This window comes from Corvus kubaryi, unplaced genomic scaffold (genome assembly GCF_017639235.1).
Source record: "Corvus kubaryi isolate FWS band 111438036 unplaced genomic scaffold, C.kubaryi_AGA036_p1.0 37265, whole genome shotgun sequence".
Lineage (NCBI taxonomy): Eukaryota > Metazoa > Chordata > Aves > Passeriformes > Corvidae > Corvus > Corvus kubaryi.
Window position 1 is genome coordinate 2,192,246 of NW_024581080.1, and position 20,358 is coordinate 2,212,603.

At 58.4% G+C, this 20,358-nt stretch overlaps 2 protein-coding genes across 2 annotated transcripts; one reads left to right on the forward strand and one right to left on the reverse strand.

Moving 5' to 3' along the window:
• Positions 1-24: 24 nt before the first annotated feature.
• On the forward strand, positions 25-8,575 carry LZTS1 (leucine zipper tumor suppressor 1). Its single transcript, XM_042024866.1, has 3 exons — positions 25-4,176; positions 4,536-5,360; positions 6,010-8,575. The coding sequence occupies exons 1-3, from the start codon at positions 3,826-3,828 to the stop codon at positions 6,667-6,669; spliced, it is 1,836 nt and encodes a 611-aa protein (XP_041880800.1). The 5' UTR covers positions 25-3,825; the 3' UTR covers positions 6,670-8,575.
• Positions 8,576-11,229: 2,654 nt separating this feature from the next.
• On the reverse strand, positions 11,230-20,013 carry ATP6V1B2 (ATPase H+ transporting V1 subunit B2). The gene is made up of 14 exons (XM_042024867.1): positions 19,890-20,013; positions 18,034-18,089; positions 17,280-17,378; positions 16,618-16,711; positions 16,446-16,523; positions 15,847-15,986; positions 15,641-15,742; positions 15,031-15,128; positions 14,714-14,837; positions 14,039-14,189; positions 13,640-13,722; positions 13,450-13,554; positions 12,782-12,911; positions 11,230-12,695 (listed from the first exon to the last, which is right to left on the reverse strand). The coding sequence occupies exons 1-14, from the start codon at positions 19,996-19,998 to the stop codon at positions 12,559-12,561; spliced, it is 1,506 nt and encodes a 501-aa protein (XP_041880801.1). The 5' UTR covers positions 19,999-20,013; the 3' UTR covers positions 11,230-12,558.
• Between the last annotated feature and the right edge of the window lie 345 nt (positions 20,014-20,358).

The following is a 20,358-nucleotide window of genomic DNA, read 5'->3' on the forward strand; positions in this document are numbered from 1 at the left end:
GCAGGGTTTGGGGAGCAAAGGGAGAAGGGTTTGGGGAGCGAAGGGAGAAGGGTTTGGGGAGCCAGGCCTCAGCTGGGGAGAGCAGCAGGAGCTGGAGCAGAGCCGGGCAGGTGCTCACACAGCCCAGGACGGCTCCCGCTCCTCAGCCTGGTCCATCAGCATTTGGAGATCCTGGAGGCTCCGTCCGGGTTTGGTTCAGCTCCCAAACCCAGCTCAGTGGGAATGCTGCACTCCAGGTTCCGGATTGAGCCATGCCTTCATTAAAGCACAACTCAGATGCTGCAGGTAGCACCTGCGGGGCTTTTCACCATGGAAACGCCCGGTTTCCCCTCTCAGGGCCACATTCCCGGCATCCCCAAGCCCCAAATTGCCGAGTGGGACAGGGGCACAGCACCTGGCAGCACTCGAGGGAAAGAGGAAGGAGGCTGAGCCCTGAGCCGGGCTCTTGGCAGCCGCTCGGTGTTATCCGCGCATCTCCCAACAAACACCCAAACGTGTGGGAGCATCTGCACGGCGAGGATGAATAATAATCCAGGAGGGAAAAGGAGTGGGCGAGAGCTCGCGGGGAAGAAGGAAGCGCTGGCATTCCAGAGGGGGGGGAAGAACAGGCTCGGCAGGGAGCAGAGTAACACGGTGAGGCCTGGGAGGAAGCGAGGGTGACCTGCTCGGGAAGGTGCAGGGAAAGCTGCTGCCTGCGAGAGCTCGGCGGGGAAGGGGGCGAAGCTTCGGAGGCGCCGCGCTGAGGGAGATAAGATGAAATTCCTGCCACCCGTGGGGAAGGAGGCGATGGGAGAGCAGCGCTCCCACGTGCAGGGGAGGCATGACTGGGATGATGAGATGCCATTCATTTTTTCCCCCTTTTCCTGCACAGGCCCGAGTGGGTGAATCCACGTGTTTTGCCCGATCCCGCGGGTTCAGTTCGCGCTGTTTGTCAGGGTCTGTCCCCCAGGACCCCCGCGCTCCCCACCTGAGGGTGGGTGATCTCAGCAGGTGCCTTCCAGCCGTGGCCATTCCGGGATTCCCTGATCCACAGGGTGCTGGAAGGCCCTGGAAGGGTCGCAGAGCACAGACACCGTGCTGCTCAGGGAGGGGACACGGGGCTCGTGCTGCTGCCACCGCGGTGCCGACAAAAGACCCTTGAAAGGCTCATTTGCTGCAGGCACAGAGCGCCAGGGACAGGCTCGTGCCTTTTCTGGCTCTCTGTGCCCGCTAATTGATGAGTGACAGCGCAAACCCGGCTCAGGGGAATCACACTCAGCGCCCAGAGCTCAGCGGGCGGAGTGCGGGCTCAGAGAGCGGCTCTGGGGACAGCCAGGTTGGTGCGGTGACATCGCAGGGCCCAGCGGGGACACCGTGACCCCACAGCCCGGCACTGCCCCACACCCCACGCGCAGATCCCCTCTCACTGCGGGGGCACGTTTAGGTCACAGGTTGGACTCGATGATCTCAAAGGTCTTTTCTTTTAATTCTGTGATTTTATGACCTCCAGCCATGTCACACCCCCCAGGCACCCAGTGCTCCCCCTCTGCAGCTGTGCTCCCCCTCTCCAGCTGTGCTCCCCATAGCTGGGACACCCCCACTGTCACTCCCTGCATTCCCAGTGTCACTCGCATTTATTTTTTCCCCATTTTACGCTTTGCAGTGTTCCTGCTCTGACCCAGCTAAGCTCGAAACCCCCTTAGATATCCAACCCCGATATATCCACGCAGTTACTGCGTGTGAATGTCCACAGTGACGGGGTTTGGCGGCTCAGCAAACCCCCTCTGGCTCCTTGCAGAGCCGCAGCATCACCGTATTTCACACAGGGGAGAGGCTGAACAAAAAAAGGGGGACAAGCCTGACCCCTTTTTGGAGGTCCCCACAGCTGGAGCAGGAGCTTGTGCCCTCCCAGCTCTGCTGTCTCTTTTTGCCATCGTTGTCCATGAATTCCAACTCCTCCACGGCTTTCCAAGTGTTCATTTTCAAGAGGGAAAGAGAAGGAAAACGTGCCCAACCCTCCCGGGCGCGTGTGGGAGGGCTGGGGTTGATGGAAACGCCTCCTGCCGAGAGGCTGGGAAGTCCCAGCGCTGCCTCCCCGCTACTCCCATCTCCCACAAGCACCCAAAAATCCAAGGGCGCATCCAGCGAGCCTGGCACCCCCGGAGCAGCAGCTCCGCGCACCCCGCGATCTCTTTAGGGGAAACCCCCCCCCCCCCAGCCCCGCCGCGGGTGCGGTGTAAACGCACCTGGGTGCAAAACAAACGCCCGGGGCTGTGTCACAGCCCGGGGCTGCTCCCCTGCTCCCGCTGGCCGCTGTCTGGGGCCGCTGTGGCCGCAGGTGGCAGCGCTGTCGGTGTCACATCGCCTTTGTCCCCCGCGGGCACCGGCACGGGCGCTGTGGGGGCTCCTGTGCCGATTATCCCGTCCCTGCAGCGATCCCTCCCCTCATCCCGCGCCTCTTCCCAAAGCCGTTTATCGCTGGTGCCGTATCAGCAGCACCCCGGCAGCCGCTCCGGCCTCGGGTCTTCGTGACTCCGCTCCATCTCCCAGGAAAGGATTTGGGGATTAGCGCGGATGGTCTGTCCGCCCGCCCAGGATTTTCCTCCGGCGCTTCATCAACGCCGGTCCTCGGGGAGAGGAACGCGGCCAAAGCTGAGGGATGAGCGCGGGTGGTGCTGCCCTGCCTGGGAGCCGCCGGCACCGAGCGGGTGTGACAGGGAACGGGAAAAGAGGAGTGGGGAAAGAGAGGAGTGGGAAAAGAGAGGAGTGGGAAAACAGGAGTGACTCTGGGCTTGAGGATGGCGCAGCGAGGAGGCCCCGGCACAGCGTTCCTGCACCCCCTCCACCACCCAACCCTCTCCCACCCCCGATTTAACCCCCAGATTCCTGCTTGGACAATGGGAACTCGGCCTGGGGAGCTCTGGAGCGGAGCTGGAGCACCCAGTGGGAGCTCTGAGCTGTTCCAGGCACAGCACGGAGCAGAAACGCTCTCTCTCCTCCTCCTGCGCAAACAGGATCCAGCTCATTTTATTTACGTGCCTCCCCCCTTCTCCCAGCTCCCCCCTAATTATCGAGGTGGGTCTGCGTCCCCGTTAGAGCCGAGTGTCACAGAGGCTACCAGGATTTTATTTTATTTATATTTTTTTCTCCCCACAACAAAGCGGACGAGCAGAGAGCCCCGCGTGCCTCCGATCGCTGATCAGCACTCAGCGCACACAGGGCCTCTTGTCCCCTCGAGGGCCGCATTAATTAACGGTAATTAAGACTCGAGGCGTCCCTTTTCGGGCAGGTTAAGAGGAGCACTGGGAATTGGAGAGGAATCCGGGAGTGCCAGGGATGCGGGAGAGGTCGTGGCTGCTGAGGAGCCGGGATCCATCCAGGAACGGGGGCTCGTTGAGATCGCGCCTGTTAGACACCTAAAACCCGCCACAAATCCCTTTTCCCCCCTTTTGCCATTTTTAAAGGCTCCCGTAGAGAACATTCCTGGCTTTATCCAGGATGATCCCAACCGGAGCCGGGTCAGTGCCCCACCACCCTCTGCGGGAAGAACCTTTCCCTGGTATCCAACCTAAATCCCCCTGGCACAGCTCCAGCCGCTCCCTGCGTCCTGCCCCTGTCACGGAGAGGTCGGCGCTGTCCCTCATGAGGGGGCTGAGGTCCCTCCCCGTCTCTCCTCTCAGTTCCCACCCTCACATCCCCATCCCGGGGAGCTTTGCCACCCCCCAGGTGGCTTCTCCTCACTCCCGCCGTGTCCCCGTGTCCCCAGGCTCGCCGCTCCCGGCCGCACCGAGGGCTCTGCTATGATCTGGCCGCGCTGGCCGGCCCCGTGTCCGCGCCGGGAGCAGCATGGGCAGCGTCAGCAGCCTCATCTCCGGCCACAGCTTCCACAGCAAGCACTGCCGCGCGTCCCAGTACAAGCTCCGCAAGTCCTCGCACCTCAAAAAGCTCAACCGCTACTCGGACGGGCTGCTCCGCTTCGGCTTCTCGCAGGACTCCGGCCACAAGTCCGGCTCCAAGAGCAGCAAGAATGAGGATTTCTTTTACATCAAGGTCAGCCAGAAGTCGCACGGCTCCCACCGGCCGGACTACACCGCCCTCGCCGGCGGGGAGCTGGGCGTGCCCGCCGGGACCAGCGGGCTGGACTTCGGGACGCCCACGCCGCAGAAGCTGATGCCCTTCCCCAGCCAGCTGGAGGCGGTGAGTAGGGAAGAGTGGCCCTGGGAGTGCGGGGATGTCCCACGGGAGCCCTTCTGTCCTCAGAGCGGGTCCAGGGTTGTCCTGGTCGTGGTCCGTGAGGAAGCTCAGGGAAGAGAGGGGCGGCTGGGGGCACTCACTGCCACCCTCTGCTTTTGGGAATTTGGATCACCAACGTGACCCGAAGGATCTGGATCCTTCAATTTCCAAACCCAGCAGGTTTAGCCAGCAGCATCCTCCCGAGCCCTCGGGGGACACCGGAGCTGTCCCACCGTGGGGGTGTGGTCCCGGGGGGCAGAAGGGGCGGGAGGACACGCGAGGAGTTTGGGCGGGTGCTGACGGGCTCTGCTCTCCCCTCGCAGGGCGGGGAGAAGCCGCTCCCTCGTCCCACGGCCTTCAAGCCGGTGCTGCCGCGCTCCGGGGCCATCCTGCACTCGTCCCCCGAGAGCGGGGGGCCCCTGTCCCAGCAGCTGCACCCCCCGGAGAAGGCCAAGGAGCAGGAGCTGCGGCCGCTGCCGTGCTCAGGGGGCCTGTCCGACTCCGGCCGCAACTCCATGTCCAGCCTGCCCACGCACAGCACCAGCAGCAGTTACCAGCTCGAGCCCCTCGTGACGCCCATGGGCCCCATCAGCCGCTTCGGGGGCTCTGCCCACAACATCCTGCAGTGCGCCATCATCCAGGACAGCAACATGATGAGCCTCAAGGCCATGTCCTTCTCCGACGGTGGTAACAAGATCCTGAACCCTGGCAAAGCCCCCCACCACCACCCCGCTGTGGAGAAAACCACCTGCGTGCGCTCGCCCATCTCCACGGATGAATCCACCATCCAGGAGCTGGAGCAGAAGCTGCTGGAGAGGGAGGGGGAGCTGCAGGAGCTGCAGTCGAGCTTCGAGGAGAAGGAAATCAGCTCATGCCAGGCCTACGAGGAGAAGCAGCGGCGCTGCAAGGAGGAGCTGGAGGGGCTGAAGCAGAAATGCAACAGCAAACTCAAGCAAACCTCGCAGAAAACACAGCGGACGCAGCAAGTGCTGCACCTGCAGGTGTTCCAGCTGCAGCAGGAGAAGCAGCAGCTCCGGGAGGAGCTTGAGAAACTCATGAAGGAGCAGAACCTGCTGGAGACCAAGCTGAGGTCCTACGAGAAGGAGAAGACCAGCTTTGCCCCGGCGCTGGAGGAGACGCAGTGGGAGGTGAGGGGCAAAATGGGGCCCAGAGCAAAGGGGGTGTGGAGGGGGAGAGTTCCAAACGCCCCAGCCCTTCCCCATTTCCATTCCCACACCCAGCAGGAGCATCCCAGGCTGTAGGAAAGGGATATCAAACCCCAGGAGAGCCGCAGGCTGTGCCATGGAGAGCTGGGATTGAGGTTCTCGCTGCCCCTCTTCACCCTGCCCCTCACCCAAGGGAACAACCACAGCACAAAACCCCTCAGTCATTAAAACACCTCGGCATTCCCGGCCTCCAGCGTGGGGTTTCCCAGCTCCTGCCCTCCAGGAGCAGTAAAGCTGCCTTGCCACAAGGAAATAGGAACTACTCAGGCTTGCCACGGCCGTCTGCTTGGGAGCAGTAAAACCGTCCACTCTCTGCTCCAGCTTGATTTACTCACTCCTTGGTATTGCTGAGCAAAGAGCGTTAAACTGCTGGAAATTCCAAAGTTTAATAGTAGGTGTTTGTAATATTAATGATAAATAGTAACTATAATTAAATGAATAATAAATAATCATAAATAAACTAAATTCAGGGTCTCCACATGCTGAGCCCCAGCTGTGCCCAGCTCACGTGGGTGCCCTGGGCTTCCCCCAGGGCCCAGCCCTAACTCAGGTGCTCATCCCCCCCTCCCAGGTGTGCCAGAAATCCGGGGAGATCTCGCTGCTGAAGCAGCAGCTGAAGGAGTCGCAGACCGAGCTCACCAGCAAGACCACGGAGATCCTGAGCCTGAAGGCGCAGCTGAAGGAGGTGCGGCTGAAGATGGAGGGGCTGGAGATGAAGACCCAGGAGCTGGAGGTGTCGCTGCGCACCAAGGCCATGGAGCTGGAGGTGTGCGAGAACGAGCTGCAGCGCAAGAAGAACGAGTCGGAGCTGCTGCGGGAGAAGGTGAACCTGCTGGAGCAGGAGATCCTGGAGCTGCGCTCCGAGCTCGCCGTGCTCCGCGAGCAGCTCAGCGAGGCCCGCGAGGGGCCGCGGCCGGCGGGGGACGATGCCCAGGCCCTGCAGGGGCAGCTGGAGCGGCTGCGGGCGGAGCTGAAGGCCGAGCGCGACAACAACGAGCAGATGAGCTGCAGCTTCCAGCAGGAGCGGCAGACATGGAAGGAGGAGAAGGAGAAGGTGATCCAGTACCAGAAGCAGCTGCAGCAGAGCTACCTGCACATGTACAAGAGGAACCAGAGCCTCGAGAAGATGCTGCAGCAGCTGGTGGCGGGGGAGGACGGCAAGGAGCCCATCGAGCTGGACATCCCCGGCGCCGACGTCCCCTACGAGGACATCATCGCCACTGAGATCTGAGCCGCTGTCCCCTCCTCGCAGCCCGGGGAAACGCTCGGCCCCTTGTACAGCCGAGCTGAGCCGTGTCGCCCCTGTCCCTCCGCCGCCCGTCGTGTTCCAGAGGTGACCAAGCCACTTGTGCCAATGGTGACGTGCCCGCAGCTCCCCCGCCCCGGCACCGCCCCGGCACTGCCCCCTCTGCCCCCCGAGGAGCCGCCGGCGGGGCAGGCAGGGATCAGGACTCCAGGGAATTCTCTGCCATCCATGCCCAGTGCCCAGGGGATGCTCCGCGCCAAGCTCGAGGGAACCCGGCCTGGCACAGCTCCGGGGATGGCACAGCACAGTCCTGCCCACTGCCCGTGACGGGAATCAGCCCCAGCTCCCCGGAGGAAGCTCCCACTCCTCCGCAGCCTCCGTTGGTGCCAACCCCAGGGCGCCGTGGGAGCACAGAGCCACCTCCTGCCACTGCCACATCCACCCCTCCCAGCCCGTGAGGGCCTCAGGAAGGTTCCCCACCTGCACACGCCCTGCTGGGCACAGCCCACACCCCCCGAAATCACCGCCCAGTCCAAGCACAACCCACCCTGCCCTGCCCTCACTCCCTCCCCCTGCCCGGACCATTCCCAGCTCCCACGGACTCTGTCCCTTTTCCCGGCTGCCAGACAGCAGCTGGATCCAAGAATTCACAGAAATGTCCCAGCCACGGTCTGACCAAGGAGTGGGGTTTGTGTTCACCCCACAGCCCCTCGCACTCGCTGGGATTGTCCCTCCCGGGACCCCCGGCTGCCTTATCTCCTCCCGTGCGGGATCCCGCCAAGGGAAGCTGGTTCAAAAACCCCAAACCGACCACTCTCACCTTAATTTCTACCCCAGCTCTTAAAATTTCCTCCTGCCACCAGCGAGTGGCTCCATGGATAAAGAGCTGGCGCTGCTGGTGACCCTCGTGTCCCCGTGACTGGGGAGCCAACCAGTAGGGTCCAGTTTGTGGGGTGGGGGCTCCAGCCGGGACCCCTCTGTGCCAGTGCAATGATCTTTTTGCTGCAATTATTTACCCACTGCCCCATTCCAGGGGTCTGGGAGGGGAGGGGGGGAGGGGGCCTTGCACAGTCCCAACGCCGCCAATTCGGCCAAGGGCTCCAAGCTGCGCAAAATTCCGCGTCCCTCGCACCATTCCAGCCTGGAAAGGTGACACACGGGAACCAGTCTGTGCCTTCTGCGCCCGGCCCTGAGCACCCCAAACCACTGAGCCCCAGTCCTCCTGGCTGGGCTTGGCACTCCCCAGCCGGTCCTGGTGCCGGTACAGCCGATCCTCAGCCCTGGCCCGCTGGAAAAAGCCAACGTCCGATTCCCGCAGGTGCAATCCGGGGCAGCCGGGGCCGAGCCTTTGCCCAGACCTGCCGAAGGATGTTTTGGAAAACTGAAGGATCAGGGCTGGCGAGGCCAGAAGGGATTTTGTGCATCCCCCAAGGCACAGCCCCGCGCCAAGAGCTCTGCGCCCGGAGCCTTCCAGAGCCAACCCCGGGTGCCGAGGGGAGCAGAGCCCTTCCCAAGGCCCCGTCCCGGCAATTCCCTGCTCCTGCTCCCGCCGGCCTCGGTGGCACCGTCCCTGTCCCCAGCCCCGCGTGCCCTCGGCCCCGTGTGCCCCCAGCTCTATGATGTGATCTCCAGAGGCCTCGCCGTGCTGCCTTTGCACAACTCCGCTGTGTGTGCCCGTCGCATTCCAGGTGTGTCGCTCCAGCCGGGAGCCGTGGCCACGCCCGGCCCCAGCCTGGACAGAGAATTATTTTTCTGCAGGTTTTCTTTTTGTTTGGTTTTGGTTTTATTTTTTGGTTTTTTTTTTTTTTTTTTTTGGATGTTCTTTCTGGTGACTGATGTAAACTACTGGTTAATTTTATGGTTTTATTTATAAATAAATTTTTTAAAACTCCCCCAGCCTCTCCGGGTGCTTGGCGGCGTTCCGGGGGTTTTCCCTGCCCAAGCCAGCCCCGTTTATCACGGCCCACCAGGGTCCCCTCTGGGGACATCCTTCCACCTGGCCCTGCTGCTTCCAGCCCAGCGTTATCTCCGCTCTGCAGCTGGGATAAACCGGGCATGGAAAAGCAGGGATTGGTGGATTAGGAAGGGTGGGATAATCCATCCAGCCCCGCTCCCAGCCTGAGCCCAGCAATTTCACCCTCCTGCCCTGCAGCTGAGCCTGATTTTCACCCCCTTCCCACCACCCCTGAGCAGACAGGTCCCAATCCTGAGGAGTTCCCGAGGGAGAGATGAAGCGCGGCCGCTGTGACAAACCCAAGGTTGTATTTTGACTATTTCAGCTGTTTTGCTCCCAACCAAATCAACTCCAGAATAAACAGCGTGGAGGGAGAGGCAAAGGGGGAGGTTGAGGAGCAGAAAATGGGGAAAACACTCTAATTTCAGGAAACTCTGCTCATCCTGCCCCATTGTGGGGCTGGGGGGGGTGATCTGGGCACCCCAAAATGGCACCTGGCACCTGCTGCTGCTTTCCAGGGAAATCTTGGCTGTGCTCCCACTGCCTGAGGAGTGAGGGAAGTTTATTTTTAGAGCCTTTGGAACTGCTGAGAAGGGAAGGGACAGAAAATCCCCATGAGGGCTCGGTGTCCTGAGGGTCCCTCCTGTCACAGGCATCCCACCCCGGCTGGGGGGGCAGCCCAGCCCTGCCCAGGGAGCCAGGACAAGGGAGCAGCAAGGAGGAGAGCCCTGAGCTCCCAGCTGTGCCCGGGAGAACTCGCAGGGGACATCCCTGTCCCTCAGAGGTCACAGCCGAGCTCAGCAGCACCAGGAGGAGCGAAGGCAGCATCCCTGAGGCCACAAACACCCCAGGGAATTCTTAGGAATGCCCAGGGAAGTCAAAACCTCATCCCTGGAGGCCCAAAGGCCCAGCCCTGGGCCCCTCCTGCCATTAAAGCAGGTGATGGTTCCACCTCGTTTTCTTTTCAAACCCCTCCCGAAACTGCTGCTGAGGACGAGCTGTGCCTGCCTTGCCCTCTCCCTGGCACAAACCTGGCACCGGAGCCGTGCCGGGATGCTGGGAGGGCACCAGGAAATCTCAGACCTTGCTCCTGCAGGAGACTCGAGCAGCAAGGAGCAGCAAGGCCGGATAATCCTAGGGAAAAGTCATTTCCTGGGGACAGCCAGAGCTCCCTCGGGGGCAGGTTGAGCAGGACCAGGGTGGCTCCGGAAGCACCTGGGGGAGGTTCTGGGGGGGGCAAAGACAAGGAGCCCAGTTGGAGCATCCCCCGGCCGGGGGTCCCCGCTCTGGGCCAGCCCCGCTCCAGCTGCCGCAGGAGCAGCGCGGATCGCCGGCCTAATGAGCGCACGCAAATGAGCCCCGAGACGGCGAGAAGTCGATTTGCATCTCCTTGAAACGCCGGGTGCCACGGGCCCGGTGCCTGGCTGTGCGTGGGGGCAGAGCCAGCCCCAAACCTCCTCCGCCCACCGGGGCTGGTGTGACAGAGAACGGCACGGCTCGCAGGGCCGGGGGGCGCGGAGGCAGAGCCGCTTTTGATGTGCAAATGAGCCCGCGGCTCTGCCCACCAGCCCGGCCCCGGCCCTGCCTCGCATCTGCCACCGGCGCGGAGCCCCCGGGGCGGGGAGGGACCCGCCCGGCGCTGTCCCCTGCCCTCCCCAGCGAGGGGACAGCTGGTGCGTGCCCGTGGCAGGGACCGGCTGCCGACCCTCGGCAAGGGCTGAGCCCCCGGGCGCTGCTCGTTACTCATTAGGGGATAAAGAGCTGAATTAGAAAAGCAGCCGGCTGTGAAGGCCCGGCGGCGGCAGCTGGGAGAGCAGCGCGGCCCTTGGAGCCGGTACCTGCTGTCCCCGCTGTCCCCGCGCCGGGACAGTGCCAGGAGCTGGCACAGCACTGCCAGGGGACAGACGGACAGAGGGACAGCCCCACAGCCGGCCCTGAGCAGCCTTTGTTCATTCCACAACGCTGAGCAGCGCGGGGGGAAGCGCAGTGCTGAGCCCCAGGGCCTGCCGAGGGGGGACCCAAAGCCGGGTTTGTTCATTCCTGGCTTTGCCATTCCCGGGCTTTCCAAAGCTGGCTTTGCTATTCCTGTGTTCCAGGGCCCTGGGCCAGGCTGGAGCTGTTCCCAGCTGGGACAGGGTCTGTCCTAACCCTGGGCCCTGCCCGGGGTGACAGCGGTGCCCAGGGGCGGGAAGGGGGCTGGGGTCACTGACTGAGCCCCCCTCCCCAGTGCTGATCACATCAAAAATCCCAACCAAACTCGGGCCTAAAGCTCGTTTTCCAGGAGTTTCAGGTTTCCAAGCCTCCTCCAGCACAAACTGCCCGTGGAGAGGGAGGGATGTGGGGACAGAGGGATCACAGCCCCTGTGCATTCCTGCAAAGCCTTTCCCTGTGACTGCTCTGAGCACCCCGGCCGAGGCTGAAGGTCAGACCCTCCTCCTCCTCCTCAGCCCCCAGCTCCAGGGACAGCACAGGGGTAGCTCCAGGGACCCTCAGTCCACACCAAAGGTGCTCCATTCCTATTCCCAGGATCATCCCAGGCCCTGCTGAACACCCAAAGGGATTTTCCAACCCCGCAATCACCGCAGCTCCCGTTTGTTCAACACCTTCCATATTTAATTTATTTAGAGGTTCTCTACATTAAAGTATTTTCATGCCAACGCTTTCCGCCCTCCCGTCCTGAGCTCAGGAAAAAGAGACTGGACACAGCTTTGGGTGGAATGCACTGGAATAAAGTTGCTGTTGCAGCCACAGAGAACACGGAACAAACCAGAGAACTGCACACGGGAGACGTCAGGGAAAGCTGGAATTAGCACATTCCAGTCATGTTAGCACCTTCCCAGACGGCACTGGAGGCGTGCAGGGAGGTGCAACATGCTCTGGTGAGCCAGACCAGAGCTCAGACTACAGGAAAGCCTGGAAAAAGCATGGAATTGTGCCAGCAGCAGCGGGCCCAGAGCCTCGGCTGAACCCGTCGGAAAAGGAACAACACGGAATTGCCCAGCCAAGATTGCAGAGTTTGGGAATGCTGAGCTCAGGGCTGAGGCAAATCTGTGCCTGGAGTGCAAACCACAACAGCTTCAGCCATGGCACAGGCCCAGCACACCTCGAGCAGGTTCAAAATATCCTTTCTCACACTGAAAGCTGCCTTTTTGGTTAACTCCTGTTACCTTGTGTAGTGCAGGCCACTGAGCTCGCTCCAGCACACTTGGGCCAGGTTTTAGGTTGGTTTTCACCTCTCAGGATCCCCTTCAGCAGCAGCACAAAGCCCTGAATTACCAACAGCTGTGGTGACACTGCTGAGCTGCTGGTTCTGTCTGGCATCTCCAGAATTCAACCACAGAAGGGTTAAGGAGGAAATTTACTCTGTAAACTCAAAATTTAAAATGTAATTCAGTAATTAAGCTTTATCCTGCTGCTGTCAGGTAGCGCCTCACTGGCCTTTGTCCTCGGAAAGGACAAGGACTTTTCCACCTTTGCCGTTGGGAGAGTCCCCAGTGTCACTTCCCTGTGTGCTCAGTTCACACAACCCTTCCAGAATGTGCAGCCCTGGTTAAAAACCGGCATTTTCACAGAGCAATGTTGTCCTGCAAGCCCCATTTCCTCTCTCGTTTTTCTAACCCACGGCTTCAAAGTGAAGATTTGCAATTCCTGCTCATGCTCAGCCTTGAAAACCCTACAAAAGGCTCAGTTCAAAGCCCAAACCCCGTGGTAGTTATTGCACATTTTCAGAGCTGGCCTAAACATCCTCCTGAAGATCCAGGCTTTGGGAGAAGGGATATTTTCCAAACTGCTCTCAGTGGGAACACTGCCACAGGTGTCACCTGCTGCTGGTTCGGGCTGGGAGGGCGACAGGGGAACACCAACACATGGAAAAGGAAACCAAACCAGCATCGCACGGGGCAGGGGCACAGGGAGCTGTGCTAGTGCTTGGCATCCCGAGGGTAGAACTCAGCCAGGGTGCTCTGGGGGATCCTCTTGAGCATCTCCTTGGGGAAGATCCTGAGGAGCTGCCAGCCGATGTCCAGGGTCTCGTACACGGTGCGGTTCTCGTAGGGCCCTGGGGGGACAGCCACGGCGGGGATGTGGGGCAGGGAATGCCACAGGCAGCCCTGGGACGAGCCAGGGAGGTGCTGGGATCCTTACCCTGGGCAATGAAGTTCTTCTCAAACTTCTGCAGGAACTCCAGGTACAGGAGATCGTCCGAGGTCAGGGCTTCCTCACCCACCACGGCCTTCATGGCCTGCACGTCCTTGCCGATGGCGTAGCAGGCGTACTGGGATGGGAACAGGGCTTGACCCAGCTCAGGAACCCATGGAACATCTGCCAGGGGCCTTAAACATCACCTCATCCTCCCCCCCCGCCATGGCAGGGACACCTCCCACTGTCCCAGGTTATCCCAACCTGGCCTTGGACACTGCCAGGGGTGGGGCAGCCACAGCTTCTCTGGGAATTCCAGCCCAGCCCCTCACAGCCAGCAATTCCTTCCCAATATCCCATCCAGCCCTGCCCTCTGGCAGTGGGAAGTCCCTCCATCCCTTGGCCCCAGTCCTGCCCCAGCTCTCCTGGAGTCCCTTTAGGCTCTGAGGTCTCCCTGGAGCTTCTCCAGGTGAAGACTCCCAGCTTGGCTGCTCCCTCCTCTCTAATCACCCACAATTCCTGTTCAAACCCAAAACTCCTCACTGCACACTCAGCCAAGGCTTTAAAGCAGCCTCAGGAATGTTCTGGATCCCAACCACTCTGGCCTTTCCAGGCTGGGCAGCCAAAGGCGTGCTGGAAACCAGCCCCTGTTGCCAGAGGAATGTTTTACCCACCAGCTGGTTGGACACATCTGCGTGGTCCTTCCTGGTCATCCCCTCGCCGATGGCCGACTTCATCAGCCGGGACAGGGAGGGCAGGACATTGATGGGGGGGTAAATCTGGGGGAAAACCACACAGGCATTACCATGAAGCCTTAAAAAATGAGAGCAACCTTCAGCACGTTGTGAGCAGCGTGGCACACACCTGCCTGTTGTGCAGCTGCCTGTCCACGTAGATCTGGCCCTCAGTGATGTATCCAGTCAAGTCAGGGATGGGATGAGTGATATCTGTGGAAAAAAACCAGCTCAGTAGTTTTTAGCCCTTTTATATTCATTTTAGCACTGAGCTGCAGCTTTTTGTTACCAGGTGACTTCATCAATTAGTCCCCTCCACAACTCCTGAGTGCTCTTGGATCGGGGCTATGAGCACCAAGCTTGATGCCTCAAAGGCAAAGCACTTTTAGTAGAAGCAGCCAAAAAGTGAAATATTAAAGAAACCTAAAGGCCACAGGACTGCTGTGCTGCTGTGTGCCCCAAAGAAGGCAGGGTGCCCTGAGGGAGCCCCTCTAAGTGCTGCTCCTGAGAACAAGGGACCAAAACTCACCGTCGTTGGGCATGGTGAGGATGGGGATCTGGGTGATGGAGCCATTCCTGCCCTCCACTCGCCCGGCACGCTCATAGATGGTGGCCAGGTCCGTGTACATGTAGCCAGGGAAGCCACGGCGCCCAGGCACCTCCTCCCGAGCTGCTGACACCTGGAACAGCCACAAAAACATTCCCAAGGAGTCAGATCCCGCCCAGGCAGCCGCTGCCTCCCCGGGTTTGTGCACCAGGCACCTCGAGCAGCTCTTCCTGCCAAGTGCAGCCACAAATCCCCCTCAGGTGTTTGTCAGCGCAGCCATGTGTGACAGGACAAGACAAATCTAAAATTAGGGCATCAAACTGCTGATTCATGGAATTATGGAGTGGTTTGGGTTGGAAGAAAACTAAAATAGCATCCAGTGCCATGGCAGGGACACCTCCCACTATCCCAGGCTGCTCCAAGCCCTGTCCAACCTGGCCTTGGGCACTTCCAGGAGTGGAATTGCCACCAGTGAAATAAATCCCAGCCAATCGAGGATTAACTCTCATCCTCACCGGCTGTTCCCAAACATTCCAATGAATATTAATCACAACAGCTCGAGCAGCAGCTTCGCTTCTCACTTCTCACCACCACCCCTTTCTGCCAGCACCCAGCCTGGTAACAAACACATTAATTAACATGTTAATGACCACACACCTCTCTGAGGGCCTCAGCATAGGAGCTCATGTCTGTCAGGATGACCAGCACGTGCTTCTCGCACTGGTAAGCCAGGAACTCTGCCGTGGTCAGGGCCAGGCGGGGCGTGATGATGCGCTCGATGCTGGAACACAACCCTGCCCTCAGTGGGGGCTGCCAGGGACACTTGGGAGCCACATGGAGCTTCCAGGCACCACCTGGAGCACCACCAGCATTTCCTCTGCACCTTTGCTGCCACAAAAGCCCACCACAAGTGGCACCCCCACAGCTGGTTTGTTCTTCCCAGCTTTCCCCCAGCGCAGGGAGTGGCCACTCACGTGGGATCGTTGGCCAGGTTCAGGAACAGGCACACGTTGTCCATGGAGCCGTTCTCCTCGAAGTCTGACTTGAAGAACCGAGCGGTTTCCATGTTCACCTAAAGCACAGCGCCGAGGCCTCAGTTCCGGGTTTGCCCTGGCACATTCTGCACCCTGTTAAGGGCTGATGGCCTCATTAATAACCCACAGCAAAGATCTCCATCAGGAAGCCTCCTCTACGCTCCCAGAGTGAGCAGCTTCTGGAATTCCAGGCTGGAGATCAAGTTTGAGGCACTTTCTCCAGATCAGACACGCTTTGTTAGAATCAGGGAATGGTTTGGGTTGGAAGGGACCCTAAAACCCCTCCAGTGCCACCCCCTGCCATGGGCAGGGACACTTCCCACTATCCCAGGGTGCTCCAAGCCCCATCCAACCTTGGACACCTCCAGGGACGGGGCAGCCACAGCTTCTCTGGGCACCCTGTGCCAGAGCCAGATTCCAGCACTTCTGACTTTTGGGATTTTCACCCATCCTTTAATTCCGTACACACAAAACCCGCTCAGACTCCAGCCACTCTCAGGACCCTCCCTAATTCCTCCAGCCCCGTTTTCCCCCAGCACTGTGGGCTCACCCCCATAGCAGCAAAGACGATGGCAAAGTTCTCCTCGCTGTAATCCATCACATCTTTGGATTTCTTCACCAAGCCAGCCTGGCGACAGATCTGAGCTGCAATCTAGGCAAGAAATACTCCAGGGTTTGCATTTGATGCTGTTCCACAGCCCAGAATTAGATTTAGTTTTGACTCCCACAGGGCTTGGAGCAGCTCTGAGGCCTCACCTCGTTGTGGGGCAGCCCAGCAGCTGAGAAAATGGGGATTTTCTGGCCCCTGGCAATACTGTTCATGCCATCTATGGCCGAAATTCCAGTCTGGATCATTTCCTCGGGATAGATCCGACACTGGGGGTTGATTGGCTGGCCTGTGGGATTTTTGAAGAGAACACAATGTTACTCCCTGCACATGCTGGAAGCTTTATCAAAGAGCCCCTGATAAAGGGGTACAAACCCCACTGTGACACCAACAGATCTCCAGCTGCACCTGATCACACCTGAGCCTTTCAAACCCCCCAAGACTCTGATGTTACATGTTCATGTCAGGGGTAAGAATGATTTAAAAACCCCGCCAGGTTATCAGCTTTTCATCTTTAGATCTTGTAGAACTAAGTCTACAAATAATAAAGAACAGCTTCCAAACGTTGCAGAAAATCTTCTGCTACCTCATATCCCTGCACTTGGGTGATTTGATGCCACACACAATCAAAAATAAGATGAAGCTCCTCCTAAGTTAGATCTTGTGTGCTACACCAAATATATAAATTCAGAAAGCTGAAACACCCGGGTTGAATTTACCCCCAACCAGAAAAGGATTAAGAACGAACCCATAATGTCCAGGAAATCCTCAGCCAAGACAATGGGGCCTCTGTCTATGGGTTTTCCTGATCCATTGAACACTCTGCCTACAGAAACAACAATAAAAACGTAAATTCTTGTGAAAATCAGGTAATTTGGGATAAGTCTGTTCATTCCTCACACCCACGTGTGAATCCTCACCAAGCATGTCCTCTGAGACCGGGGTTCGCAGGATGTCCCCGGTGAACTCACAGGAGGTTTTCTTGGCATCAATCCCTGAAGTGCCTTCAAATACCTGCAAATACAGCCGAAAAAATAAAAATAAACCCCAGGGCAGAAGTTTTGAGCTTCACAAAATAACTCCTGAATGCTGTTTCACCTGGAGCCCCCTTTCCTGCTCTGGAAAGGGCTTCAAGAGCAAAGTGCTGGCACAAAACACCACAAAACCCTGCTTTTAACAAAATTCATGAATTGTATCAGCAACAACCACCAAACATGGTGCAATTCCTTTGATCTCAAGTGTTTCCCTCTGCCAAGCTCTTCAGGTAAAATAATGTGAACAAGAAACAGCTTTTCAGGAGACATACCAGCACCCACATAGCACAGGGCTGATCTGGAACCCAATACTGCAAACTCCAGGGGATTCCTTTAATCCAGCAGCAGAGGAATCCAGTGGGATGGAATTAAAAAAAAATCACTGTGCACTGTCAGAAATCCCCTAAAATTATTGATGCCACCTGCACGTGGAATAAGCAGGCGATTTACTGTCTCCATTTAAAAAGAGCTCATCACCAGACAGGTTTGATTCGGTCCAGGGCTCACCCTGACTAATGAAATATGGAAATAGAGCCTCCTGCTCCTACCTGAACCACAGCCTTGGAGCCGCTGACTTCCAGCACCTGCCCGCTCCTCCTGGTGCCATCAGGCAGGGTCAGGTGCACGATCTCGGCGTACCTGGGGAACTTCAGGGGAAAAAGAGGGAGGAGGGAAGGCATTAAACTGCACAGCAGCAGCCAGCAAACAAAAATCACCACCTCTGAGCCTAGAAACTCCTCAGTTTTAAGAATAATTTAGCATCAGAACAAAACTGCTTCCCAAGGTATTAGATCTCCCAGGCTAAAGCAGTTTTTATAGGAATAAGCAGCATCTGCGGGGCTGGAGCTGCAGAAGGAGCTGTCAGAATCAGTTCTGAAGACCCTGGGAGTCCCAAATGGTGACAGAAAGCCCCAGTGCAGCATCTGACAAGCAGAAAAACCTGCAGCAGCTGTTTGCCCTCCAGAGCAGCGTGAAAAGAAGCCAGAGCTGTCCACAGCTTCCTTTTCCAGAGCACCGATGTGGAAACAGAAAGGTCAGGAACAAAGCAAACAGGTTCATCTCAGCTTGGAATTTAAACAGCATTCTGGGGGGTTTGGTAAAACTCAAACTCTGTTTCCTTTCTTTCCCCAGCACCTCTCCCTTTCCTCCAGCCTTAGAGCAATTCCCACCTTCCCATTTATCCCAGCAGCCAGAAATGGGTCGAAATCGCTCCATGGAATTTCCCAGCAGCGTGGATTTCACCTTTCCCAGCTCTTCCTGTCAACTCTCCCTCAAAAAGCTTCATTAACAGCTGGGATTTACCTTCACTTGATCCAGGATAACCAGGGGTCCGTTCACACCCGACACAGTTTTGTAAGCTGGAAAATACACAAGGCATGAGTCAGGCACTTCCTCAGGAATATTCCAGATCCCGTTTCTCCATTTCATCCCTCTCACCGGGCTCGGGTTTAGCAGCTTTGGGGTCTGATTTCTGTTTATTCTGAACTCCACAAGAAGGATTAGGTGCAGGATTGGGTGTCCAGCATTTTGCTGCTTCCTGCAAAGCCCTGCAGGGGACACTGATGTGATCCCAGTGTTTTCCTGGCCATCACAGGAATTCCCTGCTCAGGTTGGAGGGGGCTTGGAGCACCCTGGGACAGTGGGAAGTGTCCCTGCCCATGGCAGGGGTGGCCCTGGATGGGCTTTAAGGCCCTTCCAAGCCAAACCATTCCATGATTCCAAGGGAGGATTTTGCTGCCAGCCCAGGGGAAAAGCATCACTTGACCTGCTGATGAAGGAAACCCTGAGTCACAGCTCCCTCAGGGTCACGAGGAGCAGCTGGGACTGTTCCTCCCTGGTCCCCAGGAGGGGAAGTGGGGGAGTGGAGCCATCCAGATCCCAGCCAGGATCACCAATTCCATCAGCACCAGGGAGGCACGGAGGCTGCTGCAGGCCTGGCAGCTCCCCAGGTGTTGTGTGCACTGTCAACAGCTCCGTGTTTACACTGCAATAAAACAGCTGAAACTGTTGCAATGTGAGATCTTAACGGGCAAAAACCAACCTGCATCAGCTCCGGGCTCAGGGGAGCTGGGCTTAAACCTGAATTTCTCAATTTTCCTCCTAAAATCCTTCTAAACACCCTGAGACAGAACCCTGTCCCTTAATTACTCCTCAGCAGCAGCAGCAGCTGGGCCACTCCTGTGCCCTGAGCAGGGAGATCACCCAGGCATTATCCAGGAGGAAGAATCAGCTCAGAGCCTGAGGGTTTGCAGCCCACAGCAAGTGGAAAACCTGACCCTGAGTGAAGCATTTCGTCCCATGACTGTCTCATGAGCGCTTCTTTCTCAAGCAGCCTCTCGCTTCCCGCTCTGTCCATGAGAAAACATTTCCTGGGCACCAATCAGCACCAGCTCCCCACGAGAGCAGCTCAGCAGCCCCTCAGAATTCCCCTTTGCACCAGGATCAACCAGTTCCACGACAAACCAAACACCACTTGAAACATTTTCCATCCCCAGCTTGATGCCAGTTCAGGGAAAAGCTAGAATCTACGTGGAAAAACCTGGATTGAGGATGGAGTCACCTTGGCTCCGACCCTGACAGAAGCCTCCGCTCCACAGTAAAGACTTAAAGGGAGGCTGGAATTGAAATGGTGGATTTGGCTTCCAAACCTGACGGATATTTCCAAAGGATCCATCACCCAGAAGCTCCTGGGCAGCACCTTGCAGGTCCTGGTGCTATTTAGGGCACAGGTAGTCATTTTATGTAATTGGTGCCAGAAAAAACGTCTTCACACACTCTGATTGCTCCCCAACGCGCTGCAATAAAGGGAGTTTACCAAAGTCCTGCGTTTCCCCTTTTTCACCCGATTTCTCAATTCAGTGTTAAAGGAACAGACTCCATCCCACCGCCACCGTTTCCAGTTCCCGGTATAAAGGCCGGCTTTTTACGAAGGACACGGGACAGCCCGTGTCACCAGCGGGCTGGGCTGCACAACTCCCCGCGCTGCCGGGGGTAATTAAGGTTGTTAATTAACAGCCCGACCCCAGACTGCTCTGAGGGGATGGGCGAGCCTGGGGCTGCGGCCTGCCCGGGCCCGGCGCTGCGGCCCGGCCGGTGCGCGGCCCCCGAGCAGGGCCAACCCCCCCCTCCCCGCAGCCCCCCGGGTCCCCCGCACTCACTGAGGCGCGGCTGGGACAGGAAGTCGCGGGTCAGGGCCGCCGCCTGCTCGCGGGGCCCGCCGGGCCCGGCGCCGTTCACGGCCCCGCGCAGCGCCCGCACCGCCGCCATGTCGGACCGGCCGCTGAGGGGGCGCGCGCGCATGCGCGGTTATAGCGGGGAGGACACGCCCCCTCCCGCCTGGCCACGCCCACCGCGGCCGGGGCGGGGCCGGAGCTGTCCCGGGTCCTGAAAGGAAAAGGAAAAGGGACAAGGAGAGGAAAAGGGACAAGGAAAGGAAAAGGGACAAGGAGAGGAAAAGGGACAAGGAGAGGAAAAGGGACAAGGAGAGGAAAAGGAAAAGGAAAAGGAAAAGGAAAAGGAAAAGGAAAAGGAAAAGGAAAAGGGACAAGGAAAGGGAAAGGAAAAGGGACAAGGAGAGGAAAAGGAAAGGAAAAGGGACAAGGAAAGGAAAAGGAAAGAAAAAGGGAC

Coding starts and splice junctions, on each gene's coding strand:
- LZTS1 (XM_042024866.1), top strand. CDS start 3,826: ATGGGCAGCGTCAGCAGCCTCATCTCCGGCCACAGCTTCCACAGCAAG. Junction 4,177..4,535: donor TCCCCAGCCAGCTGGAGGCG/GTGAGTAGGGAA, acceptor CTCCCCTCGCAG/GGCGGGGAGAAGCCGCTCCC. Junction 5,361..6,009: donor TGGAGGAGACGCAGTGGGAG/GTGAGGGGCAAA, acceptor CCCCCCTCCCAG/GTGTGCCAGAAATCCGGGGA.
- ATP6V1B2 (XM_042024867.1), bottom strand. CDS start 19,998: ATGGCGGCGGTGCGGGCGCTGCGCGGGGCCGTGAACGGCGCCGGGCCC. Junction 16,712..17,279: donor GCTCCAAGGCTGTGGTTCAG/GTAGGAGCAGGA, acceptor CTGTATTTGCAG/GTATTTGAAGGCACTTCAGG. Junction 14,838..15,030: donor AACCTGGCCAACGATCCCAC/GTGAGTGGCCAC, acceptor GTTGTGTTCCAG/CATCGAGCGCATCATCACGC.